We start from the raw sequence: 22,171 nt of genomic DNA, 5'->3' as shown, positions 1-22,171 counted from the left end.
CTTTTCTCTTCAGCTTAGGCACTGAGCCCTAACCAGTACTCTGGTTCCACTCTGAAATCTCAAACTAGAATATTCTGACTTTGACATCAACCTCAATCTTTCCTCTTTTCATTCTTTCTGATCTCAATAAAATGTATTATTCTTCAACATTTTCTTGATTCCCTGGACAAGCTGGAAGCTGCTGTCAGCCATTTGTACACCAGCACTCTTCAGCATCTCACACACCTGTCCTCTTACCATTCGCATCCACAGGTGCCCACTGCTGTTTTCACCAACTTCAAGTTCACTTGAGCTGCCCACACCAGGGCCATCATCTGAACTGCTCCACATTTGAGATGCTAATCTCTAAAAACTATACTCTAAGGACTCCCATAACCTTTTTCCATATTCTGTTAAATCCAAATTCTCCACAATGTTCCTCTTAACTTCTCAGAGGCTTTTAGCTACTGGATTTGTATCATCTTTCTCTTCTTTCCATTTCTACAGACACTCCCCTGGCTCAAGCTCTCCCTATGTCCTGCCTAGCCACTCTTCAACAGCTTCTCCTAACTGGTAGCTCTGCCTCCAGGTGTCCCCCGACCCATGGCTAACTCCACATTCTGATGCCAAGCAATCTTCCAAAAATGGAGCTTTCAACTTGCCCTATCTCATCACAAGAAATTAAAGGTATCAAGTAAAATGAATGTAAGGTAGTACAGGGTTTCATTTTGGGGAGATAAAAATATTCTAAAATTGATTGTAGTGATAGATGCATAACTCTGTGAAAATATATATATACATATATATAAACCATTGAATTGTACACTTTAAATAGATGAATGACATAAAGCTATCTTTTTAAAAAGTTAACATAGGAAAAGACATCCCATACATTGAAAAGTAATATATAAACTTATTAGTATCATATGGTAAGTACCACAAAAGCTTACTCTACATCTGATTCTTTTTAATCTCACAAAACCAGCACTAAGATAACCCAAACACAGCAGAGATAAACATTTGCTTACTTTTGGTATGACTGGCTGAGAGAAAATCTTCTCTGAAAAGCAGTTAATTTCTGCTTTTTCTGATTTGCCTTGACAATGAACACATTAGTATTATTTTATAAAAAGCTATTTAAAAAAAGTTTAAGGACGACTATAATGGCATTTCACAAGTGAAACTAAAATCAGAGAAACTGGTGATATATCCAAATAGGATTCATGTAAACAGTAGGCTATTGATTTAACAGAAAAGCTGATATAAAAGTAGAGAATTCCAATATAAATTAATTAATTTTGATTATGCTCGGCAGCTATTAGGCTTTTTCTAACTGAGAATTCAAAAGATATTTGATAACAAGGCTACCACTGCTATATGCCAGTATAATTTATGACATGACCAGAGAACTCACAAATAAAAACAACTTTCAGGTTCTCCAGTACATCAGGAAAGTGAAAAGGAACTGACAGCAATGGGACTGTGGAAGGAAAACTAGATTAGGAGCTAGAACACCTGTGTCGAGGTGCTTGTCCATTCTTGCTCAAGCAAATTGCAAATCCTCTGGCACTGTGTTCCCTCATCTATAAAAGAAGAAAAGTTCCTAGGAGGGACATGAAAGCAACTGAAAATATATGCAAAGCTAATGAAAATAGTAAAACCTACCATATATGTAATAAGATACTTTGTTATTTTCCAGGGTTGAATGTTATTCTTAAGTAAAGGACTCTTCAAGTTCAGTAAGACAAAAGGAAGTGCTTTTATAAGCCAGAGTAAGATTTTAAAAAAACAAAACCCAAAAACCAATTAAATAATGATAATGAAATCAATTACGGACTTCAAAATTTTTAGAAACACTAGAGCTAAGGCAACACCAAATTATAATTTGCTTTTCTGTAGAAGTAGGAGGGACTTAATTTGGAACATCTTGTTAAGTTTTGTAACATACCACATTTATAAACAGAAATCTGGTTACTGGCATCTAGGACAGCGAGGTCATTACTCTTTTTTGGGTGTGCAGAAAACATGACTTGATTCACAGGGTGTGGGAGCAACAGTCGGTAGGTGCACATGGGAGGTGGAACCACAGTCTGCCGGAAGACTGTCACTAATACCTTGTCTGCACATGAAGAAAAAAAGAAAAGGATGAGACATATGGATACTGAATTAGTAAAAGAAGGCCTATGAACATTACAGCACCTCTAAGTTGTAATAATGGTATAGAAAACATACAGCAATTCCTAAGAATAATTTTTGATATTTTTTTCATGGGTTAAAAAGGGTGGGGGGGGAGTGTCATGGACTCTGCTTATATCTGGCTATGTCACCTCCAGATCTATTGTAGTCCATCTCTGGACTTGGAAGTTTCAGGTGCCAGGAAGTAAGGCAAAAAGGGCAAACGGTCAGAGTTCTAGCTTGAACTGAACGTACTGGAGAGGTACATACTCAGCAACAAAGCAACACAAGTGGAGTGGTGCAAGGGTCAGTGTAATCTGCGTCAGGGCAAACAGACAAGCCACACGACTCTACCGTTGTCTTCCTCTCTATCCAGGGTCAAAATTTTCTAAGTCTTCAAAGGCCAGACAAGTAAATGTGTGAAAGCCATGGATATAGTACAACAGGGAACTGGGGTGGAAAGAGGGACTATGGTTCTCAGGAAAGTATATACCCAACCTAAGGGCATTCCCATCCCATCAAAAACAAAACAATAAATAGGTAAAAATAAACCAAACAACCCAAACAAAGATTCCTCATTGTTCTGGTCAAACCACCACATCTGCAAGCCCCAGGCTTAGGACCCGTTGCAGGCACATGGACACACTTTCCAGCAGCTTACTTCCATCAATAACAGCCACATTTGCCAAGTCACTTGAATTATCTCCTGCGCTCCGGTCAGTTGTCCAGTGCCAGTCATAGCAGAGGTAATGCCAGCCCTGACAGAGAACATGCAGCCGGTATGGGATCACCGGGTCCCACATCAGAGCCACAATCCTGCTCTTCCCACAGGTGTCAAAGGAAAGACTTTGCTTGAGATACCAGTGATAGTTTCCAACAGTCCAGAGCTGAACTGCAAGGGAAAATGAAAGTAAGGCTTTTAGATGCTAGGGGACTACATTTCATAGCACTTGCTAGAGGGGGACAGGGACAATCTTTTCTTTTTCAAATGACCCTTCTTACTCAGCCTCTTCATTAAAATAATAATATAACAACAATAATTGTTAAAAGGTAGCTTTCCATGGAGATAAAATGTCAAGCATCAATAAGGTCAGAAATACATGTTTATTTTCACCTCTACCTTCAGACTTAATGATCATGATGAAAGGATACTAGGACAAGGCAGTATTTTAGTGAGTTTTTTTCATGAAGACTTAGGAAGAAGATATTCGGCAATCAGATTGTATTAAAACACTCAATCTAAGATCCAGAACTAGTATCACTATGTTGCATTAGGCTTAAGATGCTTATTTCCTTCCAGGGTCTTTGCATGCAATTATGTCCAAGGCTATCTGGCATTATGGGAGATTAGCATGCAATTATCCTTTCCAGCATCTACTAAAAGAAGAAGACCTAATCATACCCAAACCAATCTTTATTAAACAGGTGGTACATGTAAATTAAGATCTTAGTTATATTAAGGAATTTATTTTCTTAATTTCCCTGCTCACTAATTCTTAACTTAGTGATCACAACAAATACAACCTAGTTCTCTAACATGCTATTCTAATACTTCTGTGCAGCTGGGAGTTGTTAAGTGAAACCACATGCTCATGCTCCCTGAGCACAGATGCCGGGTCTGTTCTTGAGCAGTATTTTTACCCGGAGCATATCATAGTACCATCCCTTGACACGCTGGTTAATCAATGATTCTAACTGTGGTTGTATGTTAAAATCACTTGGGAGTTTAAGTTAAATACCGATGTGCAATTCCCATTCCTACACACTGAATCCAACACTGATATGAAGGCCGGATATCACTACTTTTTTCTAAAGGTGCAACCACGGTTGAGAACTGTCGTGTTGAATGCATGAATGAATGAATAGTTTCTAATAACATTTCAGTTAAAATAGGTTCTACTGATTAAAGAGTTTGATAGCCACTTAGGGTATGATGACAGAAAAGAAAAGAAAGTAAAAAGATTTATGGAAAAAATGTCCAGTGCATTGCTGTTTACAATAATGAGAAACTACAAGACTTTAAATGTCTAACAGCATGAGGTTTAATAAACTGGCACAAAAGAATATTATACAGAAATTTTAAATGATGCAGATATACAAACAAACTGGAAATATACTTGTGATACAGTGTTTAAAGCAAGCTACAAAACTGCATGCATCATATCTATATTTTTTTAACAAAAGAGATCATAGCTATCCTGAGAAATATACAAATAAATCTAGAAGACAAAAAAATTTAAAAGATTATTACTTAGTGGTAGAACTATGGATTTTTTTTTTCCTCATCTTTATTTTCTAACACTTTCAAATACTGTTTAATTTTTAAATACACATTTATCTATTTTAAAAGCTTTAGAAAAGATTCTTACTTAAAGCTAATCTAAATCCTCTTTCACTTCCACAGTATTCTTTGGTTAGTGCTTTGATCTTCTGCAGTAATACAGAAAATACCATCCAAGAACAGAAAGCACTGATGACTTGCGATGGTTAATTTTATCTATCAACTTGGCCAGGCTATGGTGCCCAGTTGTCTGGTCAAACACTAGTCTAGATGATGCTGCGAAGGTATTTTGTAGATGTGATTAACATTTACAATCAGTAGACTAAGTAAAGCAGATTACCCTCCATAGTGTGGGTAATGAGCTGAAGGCCTATAAAGCAAAAACTGACATTTCCCACAGAAGGAATTCAGCCTCAAGAATGTAACACAGAAATCCTGCTGGAGTTTCCAGCCTGCCAGCCTGCCCTGCAGATTTCAGACTCAAAACTGCAACATCAGTTACCTGAATTCCCAGGCTGCCAGCTAGCAGACAAATTTCAAACTTGCCATCCCATAACAAGCACATGAGCCAATTCCTTAAATCCATTCACAACTCTCTTGCACTCTTTCTCTCCCTCTCTCCATCCCTTCCCTGACTCTCTTCCTTGCCCCTCTCTCTCCATATAAATATACAAGAGTACTTCAGAAAGCTCATGAAAAAATGGAATTAAAAGATAAAACAAATCTTTCCATGAATTTTTTGAAGACCCCTCATATACACATATATCTCCTATTTATTCTGTTTCTCTAGAGAACCCTGACTGACACATGACTGAAATCCATAAATAATTAAAACCCAACCACTCCCCCATTTCCATACACCCATTTCAGCTTCTCCGATTCCACTAAGGGACTAAGTTGAAGGGATGAAGGAAATCTCACACCCTTCTACTTTCAACTACATTTTATGGAGAATAAGGCTGAACTTCCACAGCTGTTTTACCATAGGTTTGCAGAGCAGAATTTTCTTCCCTCTGAAGGTCTTCTAGCCAAACTGCAAGCACAGAGGAATCTGCATTCCAGAGCAAGTCATTTACCTAGTAGGGAAAAAAGACCTGTCATTGGCCTTTAGCCATGCATTTACTTCAAAATCTACAATAGCTGAATTCCCTGCTCTGACAAAACAAATTAATCCCATTATTTGAGCTGATATCTAGTTGTTAACTACTAACCTACAGAGTCATTAAACAATTCTGTGAAATAGTCATTACATGTAAAGGACTTCTCTTTTTGCAAAATCACTTTGGAAAAACAATTTCTTTTATTAAAAAAAAAATCAGCTATAAGAAGCCACCATTTTTATTATTATCTACTCTAGAGCTTCTATTTACACACCCATATCAACTTCCTCCATAGCTATGCAAAGTCCTCTAAATTTGAGGACAAAACAACTGAACAACTCAGGCACCTACCTTAACCTCATCTTTGAGGAAAGGAAGTGTAAATTGTCCATGAAGAAGTCCATTTTTTTCAAAAAACACAACATCCTGCTGGTTGGGTTTATCTTGTGTAGATGCAATCAAACTGCCTGAGGGTCTTAAAGCAAACTCAGAGTGTTAAATCATCCAAAAGTTCATCCAGCTGGCTTAAGAACAAGGTGAAATTTGAACAAGTTTTTTTTTTTTTCCAGCAAAAATAAATTTTTAAAAATCATCATCCCAAGGAAGTTTTAAATCCCATGTGTCACTTCTGTCTAGGCAAACAGGTCACACTAGTGTGGGACTACACCTGCCCAGAGCAAAGAGTGTCATTTCTGAATTTGTATAAAGGCTCTATTTGTCTACAAAGCTTTATAGTTTTAAATTGTACTTGGATGACTTTTAAGAAAAACAATAAATTATCTAAAACATTCCAAGTACAAGGCTCTAAAAATCATAACCTATTTCTTCTTTGATCATATAACTTCAACAAATATTCTGTGCTCAGGCAGGTGTGATTTAAGACTTCTCCATCTACTAAAAACATCTCAATTGCCTCAATTTACTCATATCTGTCTCTAGAATTTTAATTTAAATATATTTCTCTTGCTCATATCATTTAATGCCACCCAAATACTGGTGGGGGACAGGCAGGTTGCAACCTGCACAAGGGTACTGAGCCAAAGAGGTGAGTGGAAGGAGGTGGCCTGAATCCAGCCCGCATGTTCCTTGTTAAGCAGATCTTTTACTGTGGGAGTTTGTGCAGAGGAAGAAAGCTCTTTTCATAGTTTTCACAAAAGCACCATTTGCCCCAAAGAGCCTTGTAGACTGGACTTCCCTTCTAAGCACCATTTTGTTCTACAGAGTGGCTTCCTGTAGGCCCTGCCTATAACCATAACCTTTTAAGAATTTAAGGAATGCAAAACGTGTGGAGCCTTGGAATAATGAGATACGTGAAGAAGCCCAGAATCTACAATTCAAGTTGAATTCAAACTTCAGAGAACTTACAAAAAAAAAAAAGACAGATATAGGCTTTTATCCAAATGAAGAATAAATATCCTTCTGCATTATACAAACACCTATATTCAATGGGTATGAACACCCCTACCCTGGTTCCAAGAATTTCTCTGAAAAAGAAGTATCAAGGTTTCTTCTCCCACTCACTTCCAAGCCAGGGCTGGTCCCAGTCCTGCCACAGGCTCACTGGTTGACTGTAAAGCAAATTCTCGGTTCCACACTCTGAACTTCCGAGCCCCTGTGTAGTAGGTGGAGGCAAACAAACACTCTTAAAACATTATGATAACTGTTGTCAAGTCAGAACTTTCCAACACCTTCCTCATACATAAAAACTGTCATGGTCTTACAGAGCCAATCAGATTAATCTTGTTAAAAATCTGTATGTACTAGCTGGGAGACTGGACCAGATGGCCTCACAGGGCTCTTCCAATTCTTGACTCTAAACTCATTTAACATCTAAAGCAGCACACTTTTACCTTATATGTGTAATTAATACCTCACTCAAAGCAAAGGGAAAAAAACTTTACTGAAGTTTAATAAGATAAACTTTTTTGTTATTTATTTGCAATTTATTTTCATACCTGTTTCTGGGCAAACAACACTCAAAGCAAAAAACTGTCCATCCCCACGCCAGGTAACTTGTGGTCTATGATCATCCCAGGGCAAAGCAGATTCGTGCTAAAGAGAGGAAGAAAGACAAATATCACTGGGGACCTTAAATGGCCCAGAATCAAATAAGCCTCGGGCCATTAAATACAAGTCTTTTATATGAGGTTTAAGCTATCTAAAAAAAGAGTGTCTTCAGGAACCCTTCTAGAAAAGCGCTTAGACCAAAAAATCATCAAAAAAAAGAGAAAAGAACTTAAAACAAAAAATTCTTTCTTTGGGAATTAAAAAAAAAAAAAGTGGCCTCTAAGCATAGCAACAGAGGAAAAGAGCTATAGATCTCAATATTAAATATAACGAGCTAAGGAACCTATCAGGTAATGATAAGAAAATAAATGTTCTTTTTGTCTAAATATAGCAGGATAGAGTTTTGTTTATTTACTTACTAAGCTTCACAACAGGGCACAGAAGAGTTAAGAAGGCGAGAGGAAAGTGGATAGGAAGAGCTACAGAGGTGGTAAAGGTAGCAGCAAACAATGATGAAAAGAGAGAAGAGTTCTGCATTCAGAGTATGAGACGAATTTCTTCTCTAGTCTCTAGTGCCACTTGATCTCAATCCTGAAGGCCTTGAAGACAGCAGCCAACTGTCTAGGGTGGGAGACAACCACCGGAGCACTCAGCATCATGTTCTAGTGACAGCCCAAGTCAGAATGCTACTAGTACTAGAGTCTGCACAATAAGGAATATGCAGGTAGCCTAACAAGATTTATTCTCAAACTGTCCTATGGTATAGAACATAAACTTCCTCTAGTGAAGGGTTAAGTACTGAAGTATGTTATATGGATTGTAGCTAGAAATAATTAAGGACAGAAAATGTAAATAGAAAGCAGGGTCTTACTGATACATCTATTCTAGAAGTACAGCTCAAGAAAATTTCTACACAATGTAAACTGATGCTTCCATTTGTCCAGGCCCAAACCTTGTTGTGATGCTCAATTCCTCTCTCTCACACCCACATGTGATCTATATCAATAAGTCCTATAGCTCTACCTTCAAAATGTATCCTGAGTCAAACCACTTACCACCTCTCTACTCTCTCCCTAGTCCACACACAGATTACTGAAAGAGCTTTCAGCCATTCACTCATATTCCCCTCAGTTCATTTAACAGCTAGAGTGATCCATTAAAAACATAAATCAGTGCCTGCACTGTTGGTGGGACTGTAAATTAGTACAACTGTTACGGAGAACACCACAGATAGAATTTCCATCTGATCCAGCAATCCCACTCCTGGGGATATATCGAGAGGATTGGAAAACATCAGGTCAAAGGCACACCTGCACTCCCATGTTTATTTCAGCTCAATTTACAATGGCTAGGCAATGGAACCAACTTAAATGTCCATCAATGGATGACTGGATAAGGAAATTGTGTATATATACACAATGGAATATTACTCAGCCATAAAAAAGAATGAAATTCTGCCATTTGCAACAACATGGATGAGCCTGGAGAAAATTATCCTAAGTAAAACAACCCAGGTACAGAAAAAGAAATACTGCATGTTCTCACTCATAACTGGGAGCTGAATCCATAAATAAACAAATGAACAATAAAGAGAGACAGAGAATCAGAAAGAAAGAAAGAAACAACAATCACAGTAATACATTGAACTTTTAGAAAACTAGAGGTGAAAGAGGGGAGGGGAGGGGGAGAGGGATGGGGCCTAACGAGGAATTGGTCAATGGACACAAAGAATGATTGCGTTATTGTAATGATGAATAAGCTAACTATACTGATCTAACCACCACACACTGTACACAGTTATTGAAAATCAATGTTGTCCCCCACAGGTATGTATAATAAAAAATTAAAAATTAAAAAATGAAAAATATGTAACAAGAAAAAAAAAAACATAAATCAGACCTTGTTACTCTGCTCAAACCCTCCAACGGTTTCCTATGTCAATTGGAGTAAAAGCAAAAGTAATAACATCAGGCTACAAGCACACTGCTATTGGGCAGATGTGTCCCCAAAAAGTTCATGTACTGAAAACTTGACCACCAATATGATAGTGTTAAGAGGGTGGGAAATCCTATTATGGTATTTGAAAGGTGGGGCCTTTAAAAGGCGATTAGATTGTGAAGACTGCGTACTCATGAATGGATTGACCCATTCATTGAGGAATAGGCATGGTTCTGATGGCTTTATAAGGAGAGTGAGTGAGAATGTTAGCTCTCTTGCTCAGTCCACTCTCTCCACATAACACCCTGTGTCACTATAAGAAGGCCCTCACCATATGTGCTCCCTGGACCTTGGACTTCCCAGCCTCCAAAAAAGAAAGAAATTAATTGTATTTCTTCATAAATTATCCAGTTTCAGGTATTCTATTATAAGCAACAGAAACAGACTAATACACGTGCCCACCCTGATCATTTTTCTGACCTCAAATCCTACCATTCTCCTCTTCCCCAAAGTCATACTGCCACACTGGCCTCCTGTCTGTTCCTTGAACACCAAGAACAAATGCTACTTCATGGTCTTGAGCACTGGCTGTTCCCTCTGCATAGAATCCTCCTCCCCAGATATTCCTATTGCTCACTCCCTCATTTCCTTCAGGTCCACAGTCAAACAGCACCTTCTCAGTGTGGCCATCCCTAACCACCCCACCTGCTATTTATCTGGCACTCCTTACCCTGCCTCATTTTCCTCCACAGCATTTTTCAATTCCAGCATATTGTACATTATTTTAATGGCTGTCCCCTCCAAAAGAATGTGTGCTCTATTGAGGGTAGGGGTTTTGTTCCCTGCCATATATACCCAGTGACTTAAACAGAAACTGACACAGTATAGGTCACTCAATAAATGCTTTGTAATGAGTGAATGATAGTCTAAGAGAGTAGGAAAACAACACAAACGCAATGTCCTAAATCAGCATTACTCGGCACTAGGAAAGCCCAGGAAGGGAATAAGCTGAGAACTGAACAATACAACTTAAAAACCAAACCATTCACATGAACACTCACATCTGACTAATCCATGGATTTTTCTTTTATTTTCTGAAGCATAGCTCTGAACATTCAAACCAAGACAAGGCCCTAAAGAGCTTTTACAAAAAGTTCATGAACAAAAGCTAGAGTAGACTACTGGACAATACATTAGAATGTGGGGGGGGGGGGTCTTATTACTTGAATCATTTTACATCACATCACTAATAAAACTTAATTTTAGCAATACTAAACAACTCTCACTGTAGCAGATACTAGGAGTAACATGTCTTCTCCAGAATTTACTTGAGTATGGAAAACTGTTTAACTTTGAATATTACTGCAGATTTCCTTAAAGTACTATTTTTTAACACCTGTATTGGGATATAATTTATCATAAGGTTCATCCATTTGAAGTATACAATTCAATGTTTGTTAGGTGTATTTACAGAGTTGTATTACCATCACCATAATCTACATTTTGAACATTTCCATCATTCCAAAAAGAAACCCCATATCCATTAGCAGTCACTCCTCCCTCCACCCCCAAAGTCCTAGGCAACCACCAATCTACTTTCTGTCTCTATAGATTTGTCTGGGCATTTCATATAAATGGGTGCTATGGGTCTACTATATCCCACAAAAGTTCATGTGTTGGAAACTTAATCTCCATTGTAACGGTGTTAAGAGAGAGGGAAATCCAATTATGATATTGGAAAGGCAGGACCTTTAAGAGGTGATTAGACTGTGAGGACTGTGCCCTTGTGAATAGACTGAACCATTCACAGAGTAAGGGGTGTGGTTCTAATGGCTTTAAAAGGACAGCAAGTGAGGTTAGATATCTTGCTCAGCCCATTCTCACCATGTGATACTCTGTGTTGCTGTATAAAGTTCCCACCAACAAGAAGGCCCTCACCAGATGTGTTCCCTGGACCTTGGGCTTCCCAGCCTCCAAACTGTAAGAAATAAATTTCATTTATTTATAAATTACCCAGTTTCAGGTAGTCTGTGGGATTATACAATATGTGTTCTTTTGTGACTGGCTTCTTTCACTTCACATGTTTATAATGTTCGCCCATGTCACAACAAGTATTAAATCTAAACTATATGGTCTTAGAAAGTTGTAGCATATTTACTTGTTGCTTAGAGCAAGAAAGAATATACAAATGTGCAAAAACTATTTACTTGGCCAAGTTCCTTCCCTCCTACGTACATTTTAGTCTTTTTGTAATAAAATTACTTAAAAACCAGGGGGATATAAAAACCAGTTGTCCAAAGTTAGACAACAGTAGAAGATCACCCCAAGGAAGCAAGGTTGTGTCTGGGAATACTTACTCCCATCTTTCTGTCCTCTAATAATCCTTTACTGATTCTAATAGATCAGCAGTTTTCTTAATGTCATATTAGACCCACCATGAATATTTTACTCACAACCCAGCTGTCTTGAAATTTTAAAAAAAAAAAAAAAAAAAAAAACATTATGCTGCTTTTTAAAAAAAGTTTCAAAAGTTATTTACCCACTAAAATAAGAGCAGCAAATTACCATTTGAGTGTCTTCCTTGTGCTGATGCAGTGGTAGCTGTTTTACGTATATTATTACCTCCAAATCTCAACCCTTGTAAGGAAGCATTATGTACACTTTACAGACAGTAATACTGAACCTCAGAAATGTTAAGAAACTTGCCAAGTTCTCACAGCTACTAAATGTCATGATGATAAACTAATCTGTACCTTTCTAACAGAGATATATGCTACCCCTGCAGGTAGTTAGCAGTAACGCAAGAGGATAAACATGGCACATCTTCCTGGGGCATTAATTTTAGTCAGTGGAATATTTTAAATTAACATTTTTTAAAATATTTGTATTGTAAAATTTAAGATAAAATGTAAGAATTTTAAAAAACTTAATGTGATAGCTACTTTCCCAGATGCCCCAAGAGTATGCACTCCTCACGTTTGCATGCTCCCCTTGTGTTCACAACTGTTCTGCCTTCAGGGGCTCTCCTTATAAGAAGATTAAAAAGTACTACCTTAAGTCATCAAGACATCATTACATGGTCTTTAGAATTTTCTAATCCAAAAGGAAGGAAAAATCAGAAAAAGCATCTAATATAGACATATGTAGGAAAAGTATGAAAACATGCATGTGAATGATCAATAGCAAACGCAGGACAGCAGCTCTCTGGGGAAGAAGGGGAAGGGTTTCAGGAAGGTCTACATGAGCTGTTTCATTTCTGTTTGTGATGCTTTATTTTTTAAACTGGGTGATAAATATTGGTTATAATTATTTGCTACACTGTAAATAAATCAAAGCAACTTGGCAATAAAAAATAAAAAAGGATCTTTCTAGGATGACTCACTTCCTGAGGGTTCTAAACAGTCTTACTAAAGAGGAGAACTGTCCATTATAGGCCTCTTAACTAGACACCTAAGAGTTCCAGGTGGGTGGCAGAACTTCCACCTGTCCCACTCAAGGCTCTTTAGCCATCAAACCAACCTTACCATTTGCACCTGAAAGGCTGCTTGCCTGCCTTCCGATCCATGGAACTGCGTCTCCTTCTTGCCCCATCCAACAGTAATAAACTTGCCTAGAAAACAAATGATTGAGAACATGCAAGACAACTAATAACCTAAATGAAATGAAACAAAGCAGTTTCACTGCTACATGAAGTTAGTCACTGGCAATTACTTGGCCCTCTAAAACCTCTCAATAATTTGACCAGCAGTCAATATTTGAAAAGCCTATGTAGCATGTTATGGGCAGCAGTCATTTTGAAGAATCTGAAATGCCCTTATTCTGGAAAGTGCTTTACTGCCATCTTACATATTCTAAGTTCTCTTGATGACACAAGTCAGCAATCTTACCTTCCCCTTACAAGTTAGAAAGATGAAGAATTCTCACATGTTCACAGATAACAAAACATTAAACCCAAGATAAGAGCTGGGAATAAAATTCTATTGTAAGTTTTCAATCAACTAAATGTATTCGACCTCCACACTGGGAATGGTAAGGGCTGTAGATCATTGAATCCGGACCCCCATGTAGATGTGGAGACTGAGCCTCCCTAGCAGCCGAGCCCAAAATTAGAATACAGGCCTTCTGCCTTCCAGACTGACTGGGATTCTTTCTAAATCATAATACTTCTCTTACATAAAATATAGGGACAGAGTTGCCAAAACACAACCCTTCTATTCCTGAAGGTAGGAGCTGCTATGCATCTGCAAGAGGCACTATAAGGATGCATCAGCCAAATCCAGGACCCAATACTTCCCTCCTGCTGTTGGTTCTGATGAAGCCGATCTGTTTATCATTTCTATAAAGTATGAGTTAGCATGACCATTTCCTGTCTGCTCTACATCCAAGCACTATGGTACCTGAAAACACACCTTGCTGCTGTATACAAATAAATAGCAGTGCCTCCTGGTACAAACCCCCAAGCTTCTATCTGTGAGTTTCCACAGATAGGTAAAGGACAAAGAAGCAAGGCAAGACATCTTTTCTAATGGGATCAGATAATAAGTGATGGGGTTACAGAAGGGATCTGCAAACTACAGCCCATGTCTGCTTTTAGAAATAAACTTTTATTAGAAAACAGCTGTGTTTAAGTCTTGTCTATAACACCTTTCACACTACAACAGCAGAGTTGAGTAGTTGCAACAGAGACTGCATAGCTTGTAAAGCTGAAAATATTTACTATCTAGCACCTTACAGAACAAGTCTGTCAACCCCAGGATCAGAAGAAAAATATTCATCACTCCATAGAATGATTTTTATTGTACGGATACAAACATTTCTAAGACTTAAAACCCTAAGTTGGACTCCCTTCCCTTGATTTGCCATATTAGGCTTTTTATGAAAAAGTTGGTGGAAAAAGCCATGCCCAGTGCATTTTCCCATCCCAAGGTGTGCTGCGTGCTGTTAACTCCATGACTGTCCTCAAAACTGGATGCTCCAGAGTTCCATCCTGGATCCTAGACTCTCCTGGCACCGTATCTGTTCTCTAAACAAGTTCACCTGCTCCCAAGATTGGAAGGCTTTCCTAAATACCAATAACTCCTATCCCATATCTCTGGCCTCTCCTGAGCTTCAGCCCTTCTATTTGCCTACTCTGTGTGGCAATCTCATATGGCCCTCAAACAAACCCAAAACAGAACTCTCTACCTGTCCCTTACAAATCAGCACTTCCCTCTCTCAGTTACTGGCATCTTTATTCCCATCACCTGAGGTTTTGGCTGGGGTCCCACTAAACTCTTTCTTCCTCACCTTATATACCCAATGCCTATTTATTTCACTTTCTAAACTGGTATTTCTCAAGCTGGCCTAAGGCAGAAGACTATGCACACATTCTAAAAAAGTTTCTCAGATAATTCTAAAAAATGTACTCCTATCCTCATTGACAATCAAGTTTTTCCACTTCTAGCTCTACACCCACCTTCCTCATTTCTTACCCGGATTCCTAAAGCAACCTCCCTGATCACCTTGCCTCTGGTCTCTTACCTCTCCACACACACAAAGAAAAAGAAAATATACCATCAAAAGCAATCTTTCTACTAGAAAATTATTTTTAAACCTCTCATCATCAAAACCTTTAATGGCTGCTCAATTATAACTCAATGTCCATATCCCCTAAAATGGCACAAAAGCTTAATCAAAATCTGTCCCATTTATTTCATTCTATACTCATGTCCTGCCACTCTGGCAATGCTGTATTACTCACAGTTCCCTGAGTAAGCCATGAGGTTTCCATGAAACATCCCTCCCTTGGAATGGACCCATTCATTTGCTTGGACTACTCCCCTACCCTCACCCTCATCCATCCAACACCAATTCAGCTGAGACTCAGCTCAATTCAGCCTCTCCTGGGAAACCTTCCCTCTCCAGTTACTCCTTTCCATCCCTTACACTACCCTAATACCTGCACATCATGTCATTACAGTACTTATGGGACTCTTAAAGGGAAAATCCACCTACCTAACCATTTTTTAATTATCCACAGCATCAAACACATTGTTGGGCTCATAGTACCTACTCAAAAATGATTTCTGAACAAATAAATTAATTTTAATAAATAAATGAGTAGCAATTTTTTAAATGATTTCTCAGAATTGGTGGAGAAAGGCATGAAGTTAGACCTCAGGAAAGGTTGAAATACCTTCTCCCCCATCCCAGTCTTCAATCAGGCCAACTACCTGGGGTCTTCCATTTGGCTAGAGCTTCTCATACTCTATAAGCATCTCTACTTTCCTTCTCCTTCATTACCATAGCCACAATACCCAAATGACCTTGGCCAGATCTTAGCAAGAAAACAATCTGATTGTTCCTATAAGAATGCAGTTTCGGGTCTAATCAGTAGGAACAAAAATCAGCCTTCTACTTCACCTACGTTGTTTTCTCCTCCCCAAAACTGTACTCCAGAAATTTTCTCCTTATTCTAGCTTGTATAATCCCCTTCACTGAAACCCCAGTCTAAGCCTTTCCTACAGGTTTGGGCAACCACTGTTTAGGTGACCTTAAGTACAGATTTCTAATGCCCAGTTTCTGGACAAAGCCAACCCTCAGATCTGGAAAGGCACGTAGAGGTATGCCTTTTAAGATTTAGGATGGGCTGAAAGAATTGGGCTAATAGACATTTAATAAATGAGAGTTTATGCTTCACAGTTCTTTGGGCTTATGATGTGGCCCATTAGTGTTCAAGAAAATGATTAAAAATAAGAAGGAACTCCAAATCACAAAATGTTTCAGATAAAGCTATACTCACTTTCACCAAAATCATCTTGGTGGATTTGCTGCTCCATGATTGGTTCAAAGTCTTTTGTCATCATAATCAGGGTCTGTTGACCTTAGAGGGGTACAAACAAAAACAAAATCTGTTTTCATGTAAATTTTTTCTTCATTTCTTTTCAATTAAACTTTGCTAAATTTCATGTAACAAATCTGCCATTCCTTATGTATGGTACTGTAAACTACAGAGCTGGAGTTGAGGAGTTATAACAGGGCAGACAGAACTCATTTAAAACACTTTGACTAAAGAAAAACCAAAAGAAAAAAACCTTTGATTAGTTAAGTCACCTGGTGCTTATTCTCAGCTATTTATGTGTATAAAGCTGAATATAAAAGTCCACAGAGCCCTCCTCAACTAACTTCAACACTCCTAGTTTCCAAAATATCTCTTGAAATGCATACCTCATCAATGGTGCTGGTTTACTGGACTCATTTGGAATAAAGAGACTTAAAGGAAATATATGGGAATGCAAGAGGGATTTTTAGAATCTGTTTATATAGCAACTCTTGCTCTTAAGAGTGTAAAATAAATACTACTGACATTGCACCCTCCCCAGGTTTTATGACTTCATTTCCCATTATCAAAGACTGAAAAAGTTACATAAAACAACTTTTTATAACAATATACTAGGAGATAAAAGTTAAAAAAACAAAAACAACCAAAAAATCACTTTCAATCTACATTATAATACTGGTATTATCACTCAAAGAAATTTTTTTGAAACTTAAACACCCAAAAATTTAAGCCTGTAAGATATTACAGGAAGTTTTTTTTTTTTAGAGAGGCAGTATGTATATACATATTCTTTACTTTATATTTTAGCATATTCCACACCTTTAGAAAATATTTTTTTTTTAAATATTAACTGTGATTTAAAAATAAAAGTTTGCACCACTGTATCTCAAAAAAGTCAAACTGGCAAGAACAGACTTAAAAAAGCTAAGACACATCTAACCTGTAGAGTATATATTCTTACACCATATCATATCATTTGACTACTGAAAAAAAAAGACTGGATTACAATACCCATCTCAACATGCTTTTCCATACAAATTAGAAGGATTTCAATTCCCAAGTCTCTTTTGAAAAAAGTAATATTAATGCAATGCAAATCAGAACATCTAGTTAATACAATTAACAACAAACCAAGGCAATTTTGTTACATAAATTAACCCATTTATTATAGGCTAGTGACATCTCAAATGATAGAGCTTCTACTGCTCTTTCAATTCCTTCAGTCTTCTAATGGCAGACTTTACTGTGAAGGTAGAAGTGGTGCTATAGGTCCAGACACCACCAACTACTGTTTTCACGCAGGAACCAGAGTGCCAGATCCCCACAGTTCATCTCTTCATCTTGGTTTTTCCACAGAAGGAGGAGGTGTATTTGGCATGCTGGCTGATTTCAATAATCTTCATCATTTTTTAGAAGGAGGCACCATAGTAGCTCCCATATTTACCAATGATCCTGACCTTCAAGGTGGTGCATTTAGTCATGTCACAGCAAACTAGGTCCAAGCCCAGCGAGCAAGAGTAAAGTTTTATAAAAGTCAGTTAGGCCCAAGTGACAAGCTTACCTGTGGCAAGAAGCACCAGCTCCTGGTCAGGACTCCAACTCATGACAGAGATACCACTGGCTACAGTCCCAACACATTCCAGCTGAGACAGAGAAAATTGAAAAGGGAAATTCAAAATACCAGCATCTCAGTAGAAATTTACTATAACCTCAACCAAAACAATTAAAAACAAACGTACCAGTGTGAATTTATTCAACAAACATTTCTTCAGTGATAGATATCAAGGGACTAGACATGATATTAGGCACAGTGATTGGGAATAGCTATCATTCTTCCCAGACCTGCCTCAGCAGGGAGATAAAAAGATGACTCTGCAGAGGATTAGGGCTATCACCGAGGTCTCTGGGAAGTAAAGTGGGCCTCAGAGCAAGGAATAATGAATAGCCCAGGAAATCTGGGAAAATTTTTATGAGATGTCTCAAAGAGTGATACTAGGGCCAGGAAAGAAAGAGTAAAAGGAAAAACAGTGTTGAGGCACAAAGGCATAAAGGGAGCAGTCAAAAAATCAGCTGCAACTAGAGAATAAAGCATACATATACATAGGAATGAAAGGAGGATAAGGGTAAAAAGACATTTAAGAAACAGTGAAAGGTCTTATAAAGCAGAATAAGAAACAAGAACTCTCTTTCAGACAATTGAGAAGCCACAAAAGGGCAGGATCAGCACCATTAAATGGAGATAAATGGACTGGAGGAGCTCAGTGATCAGGAAAAATATTTTACAAGATGTTTTGAAAGTAAAAGCATACTTTTTAAATAAGAGAAATACTAAGTTGTTCACGATGGCTTTGATATTTCTTACTGTGAAATGAGAGTAAGGTTTATTATTGCACTAAATGGAATGGTTATGAGTGAATGTGACAGATTTAGACTGCCAAGGTTCAAACTCCATCTGATAAGTGAAACCTGAGCCTAGTGACTTAAGCTCCCTGTGTCTCAATTTCCTCTTCTGAAGAATGGGAAACAATCTACATCATAAGGTCACAGAAGAGAATAAATAAAATTCTGCATGAAAAGCACTTGAAAAAGTGCCTGGCACGTTGTAAACATTTAATAAATGTAAGCTGCTACCTACATCCTACTATTAGTAATATTTTAAGTCCTGTGACAGATGTTAAAGAGATCACAGCTAATGGAGTAATCTAAGAAGATTTTTAAAATATCAGGCAATTACAATTTGAAACTCTTGCTGTTAAGAAGGTCACAATAGGGCCGGCCCGTGGCTCACTCGGTAGAGTGCGGTGCTGATAACACCAAGGCCCCGGGTTCAGATCCCATATACGGATGGCTGGTTCGCTCATTGGCTGAGCATGGTGCTGACACCAAGTCAAGGGTTAAGATCCCCTTACCGGTCATCTTTTAAAAAAAAAAAAAAAAAAAAAAAGAAGGTCACAACAGAAATCTAGAAACTCAACCTTATGCTAGAGTAGAGAAAGAAGAAATAGGTTGAAATCTATCTCACTGATAGTCTAAAATATGCTTGTAATGATACTGTGTTACTCTAGTAACTAGTTCAGGGACTCTAAAGTGAGCCAACCAGCATTATCAGAAAACATAAGAGATATAAACATTTCAAAGACTCCCTAAATTGAGAAATAAAGGTTACAATTCAGGATGAGAGTCTCCTAAGAATCTCACGAGAATGGCCAGTTTTTATTTTTCTCAAAAGTTGTCACTTGAAACGTTCTGATTGTTTTGATTAATAAATGCGGGAGATAAAACTGAGTTTTACAAGAATGCTGAAATATAGGGAAAGCCATACCAACAATTTTCTTTATACGGAAATATATAATATAAAGACTCTAATTTGCAAAAGCTTAAATATTATGGCTACTGATGTGAAAAGTTCCAAACAAAACAAGTGACTTGTTAGAGGATGCTTGAGACTTCCTCCTCACTGGACTCTTCCATTTTTACCTGGTGTGTGCTGAGACTGCAGAGTATGACATCTCCAGAGGCTGTGGCCACACACACAGACTCTTGATCTAGCAAGTCCTGAACTGCAACAATGCAGCCACTTCCATCCTCTGGGAGAAAGCCTTCTGCCACCAAAGAAATTTCATTTTTCACCTTTCACCAAAGCAAACACATAAGCAAATTAACCCAGCTGATTTTCAAAACAATTCATAACATTTCCAGAAATAAAATATTTGTTAATGCTTATTTTATAAGAGCTTTCAAAAATGTTTTTTTCTAGATTAAAATCCAAACTTTCATTTGAGAAATATTACAACTCTGTCATCTTTAACAAGAAAATAGGTAATGTAACATTTTTGCTAAACAAACACAAAAACAAGCCTTGTCTCTTTTAAAATGTCCAATAAAACATGAAGCTACTAACTGGTTTTCTAAGATTTCTATAGTACAGGGAAAAGGGGCTCAGAATGTAGTCACCTAAAATAAATTAGTAGGAAAATATGATCAAGCAAAGATATCAAAATCAACCAAAAGAGCTTTTAAAAATAAACAAAGTCACGATCCAGCACTGAAGATCCTGATATAGTTGACATGGGTTGGGGGCTCAAACATATTTTTAAAAAGCTCTACAGGTGATTTTCATGTGCTTTCCCAGCTGAGAACCACTGTTTTACATAGTATTTACATGGTAGAAAGGGTAAAAAGTAGGGTGTCCATTCAAAATATAAGGTTAGGAGGGCTTTCAAGATGGCGGTGGCTGCAGCGGCTGGCGCGGAGTAGCTGAGGTGGAAAAGGCGGCCACTGGGTCTCAGGCAGCCGGAAAACTTGTGGACCTTCCTCTTGCCATCTCTTAAGGGAGGACCGCTGCTGCTGGCCGGTCGTGGGGGGTGACCGCCACTTTATCCTCGGCAGGAGAGGCTGCCTCATTTACAGGCAACAGCTTTGAAGTGTGGAGCAGGAAAAGAACTGTTTCTTAGCTGCAAAATCGAGTATCGAAACAGGGAACACGGCGCCAGGGCTGCTGTGGATGCAGACAGGATCTCGGGGGCCGGGGCCGCGCTGAAGGTGGCCAGCTGCCCTATTCAGGATTCGAGGTTTCAGGCCGGCATTTAAGAAGATTCCTGGGAGCGCCGGCATTTAAGAAGATTCCTGGGAGCGCCCGAGCCGCGCAGCGACTGAACAGCCCGAGGCGGCAGCGGCCGAGAACAGGGAAGGCGACAAACCAGAGACAGAGAGTGAGCACCCGACCTGGCACAGCCCTGTGCGTGACCCATGGACCAGCCCTGTGGGCGGCTGACGCCCACCCGGCTCCCGCCTGCATCACCAGGCCACTCACCGCCCCGGGGCTGCCTCCATTTTCCCAGGTCCTGGCAGCTCCGCCCGGCTCGGCCGCCACTGAGCCTTCCCACTTGCATGGCGCGGGGCTTTCCGGAGCCTGCGGGCTGGCCTCCCCTCCCACTCCCTCCGCGGTTCTCTGGCGGGGCTGGTGGCGTGGGGCGTCCCAGGCCAGTGTTGGGAGGGCAAGGAAGCACGGGCGGGCCGACTGTCACTGCACCACACCCTGGACTCCGGCCCCTGGTAAACTTCCTGTTACTGGGAGGCAGATACCATCTCTGCGGCCACCAGTTCGGAAAAAAGCCTAACCAATTTCTGGTTGGGAACAGTGTGGTAGGAGAGTTCCCAGGTCCGCTTGAACCTGCCAGAGAGCTGGCTGCAGGCGGGGGCTAGACTCGGTTTATACCGGGGGGAAACAAAGGTGAACAAGACCCGAGAAAGATCTACACAGTGCTACAAAGGCACCCAGAGCGACCGGTCGTCTGTGCCTACCAGAAACCGGTAGACTTCCTGGGCGAGGCGGTGCTGAGCAGGGTCTTGAAGGCCCAGCTGATAGATGAGGGTTGCAGAAGACACGCCCCAGCCCAGCACAGTGCACACAGAGTGGGGAGACATGCGGCCAGGGAGGCGGAGACTCGACAGAAACCACACACCGGTGGGGTCGCCACTGCACAATCCAACAGCCTGGGCCAGAGCACACGGAACAGGGAGAAGTCCTGCACAGGAAGTGAAAGCTCAACAGCAATCACACACCCTGTGGTACATGATCCACCAGCCCAGCAGAGTCCAAGCTGACCAGAAAGGTGGCTCCCCGGAGAAGCCCAAGACCCAACGCAACCACACACACAAGGCACTAGAGGCCAACTGAGCAGCCACGGAGGTAGCCATACGAAATTGGCAACCATAGCAACATCCTAGTTATTCATTAGTCTCAAACCGGTGGACTGTGAAACCCCCTGCCACAATGAATAAACATCAAAAAAAGATACCAGAAATACAAAAAATCAAGAAAGCACACCACCAAAAGTTAATAAATCTCAAACTCTAGATCCTATAGAA

At 39.3% G+C, this 22,171-nt stretch overlaps 1 protein-coding gene and 1 pseudogene across 2 annotated transcripts in view; both read right to left on the bottom strand.

Annotated features, from left to right (window-relative positions):
* ELP1 (elongator acetyltransferase complex subunit 1) overlaps positions 1-22,171 on the bottom strand; it is an 85,779-nt gene that overhangs the window by 54,115 nt on the left and 9,493 nt on the right. For both annotated transcript variants that reach the window (XR_010022129.1, XM_063081756.1), the window contains exons 3-12: positions 19,778-19,930; positions 17,862-17,943; positions 16,262-16,342; positions 13,005-13,090; positions 7,491-7,587; positions 7,057-7,147; positions 5,887-6,010; positions 5,418-5,511; positions 2,816-3,046; positions 1,928-2,098 (exon numbers count right to left, since the gene is read on the bottom strand). Coding sequence is in view for 1 of the 2 variants with exons in the window: in XM_063081756.1 (XP_062937826.1) it covers positions 1,928-2,098; positions 2,816-3,046; positions 5,418-5,511; positions 5,887-6,010; positions 7,057-7,147; positions 7,491-7,587; positions 13,005-13,090; positions 16,262-16,342; positions 17,862-17,943; positions 19,778-19,930 (1,210 nt within the window). In the remaining variant the exon portion in view is untranslated. The remainder of the gene's footprint in view (positions 1-1,927; positions 2,099-2,815; positions 3,047-5,417; positions 5,512-5,886; positions 6,011-7,056; positions 7,148-7,490; positions 7,588-13,004; positions 13,091-16,261; positions 16,343-17,861; positions 17,944-19,777; positions 19,931-22,171) is intronic.
* On the bottom strand, positions 17,500-17,781 carry LOC134366111 (large ribosomal subunit protein eL43-like; annotated as a pseudogene).

This window comes from Cynocephalus volans, chromosome 17, assembly GCF_027409185.1.
Source record: "Cynocephalus volans isolate mCynVol1 chromosome 17, mCynVol1.pri, whole genome shotgun sequence".
NCBI lineage: Eukaryota > Metazoa > Chordata > Mammalia > Dermoptera > Cynocephalidae > Cynocephalus > Cynocephalus volans.
The sequence above is the reverse complement of the archived record's forward strand: the minus strand, read 5'-3'. Positions and strand labels throughout refer to the sequence as shown.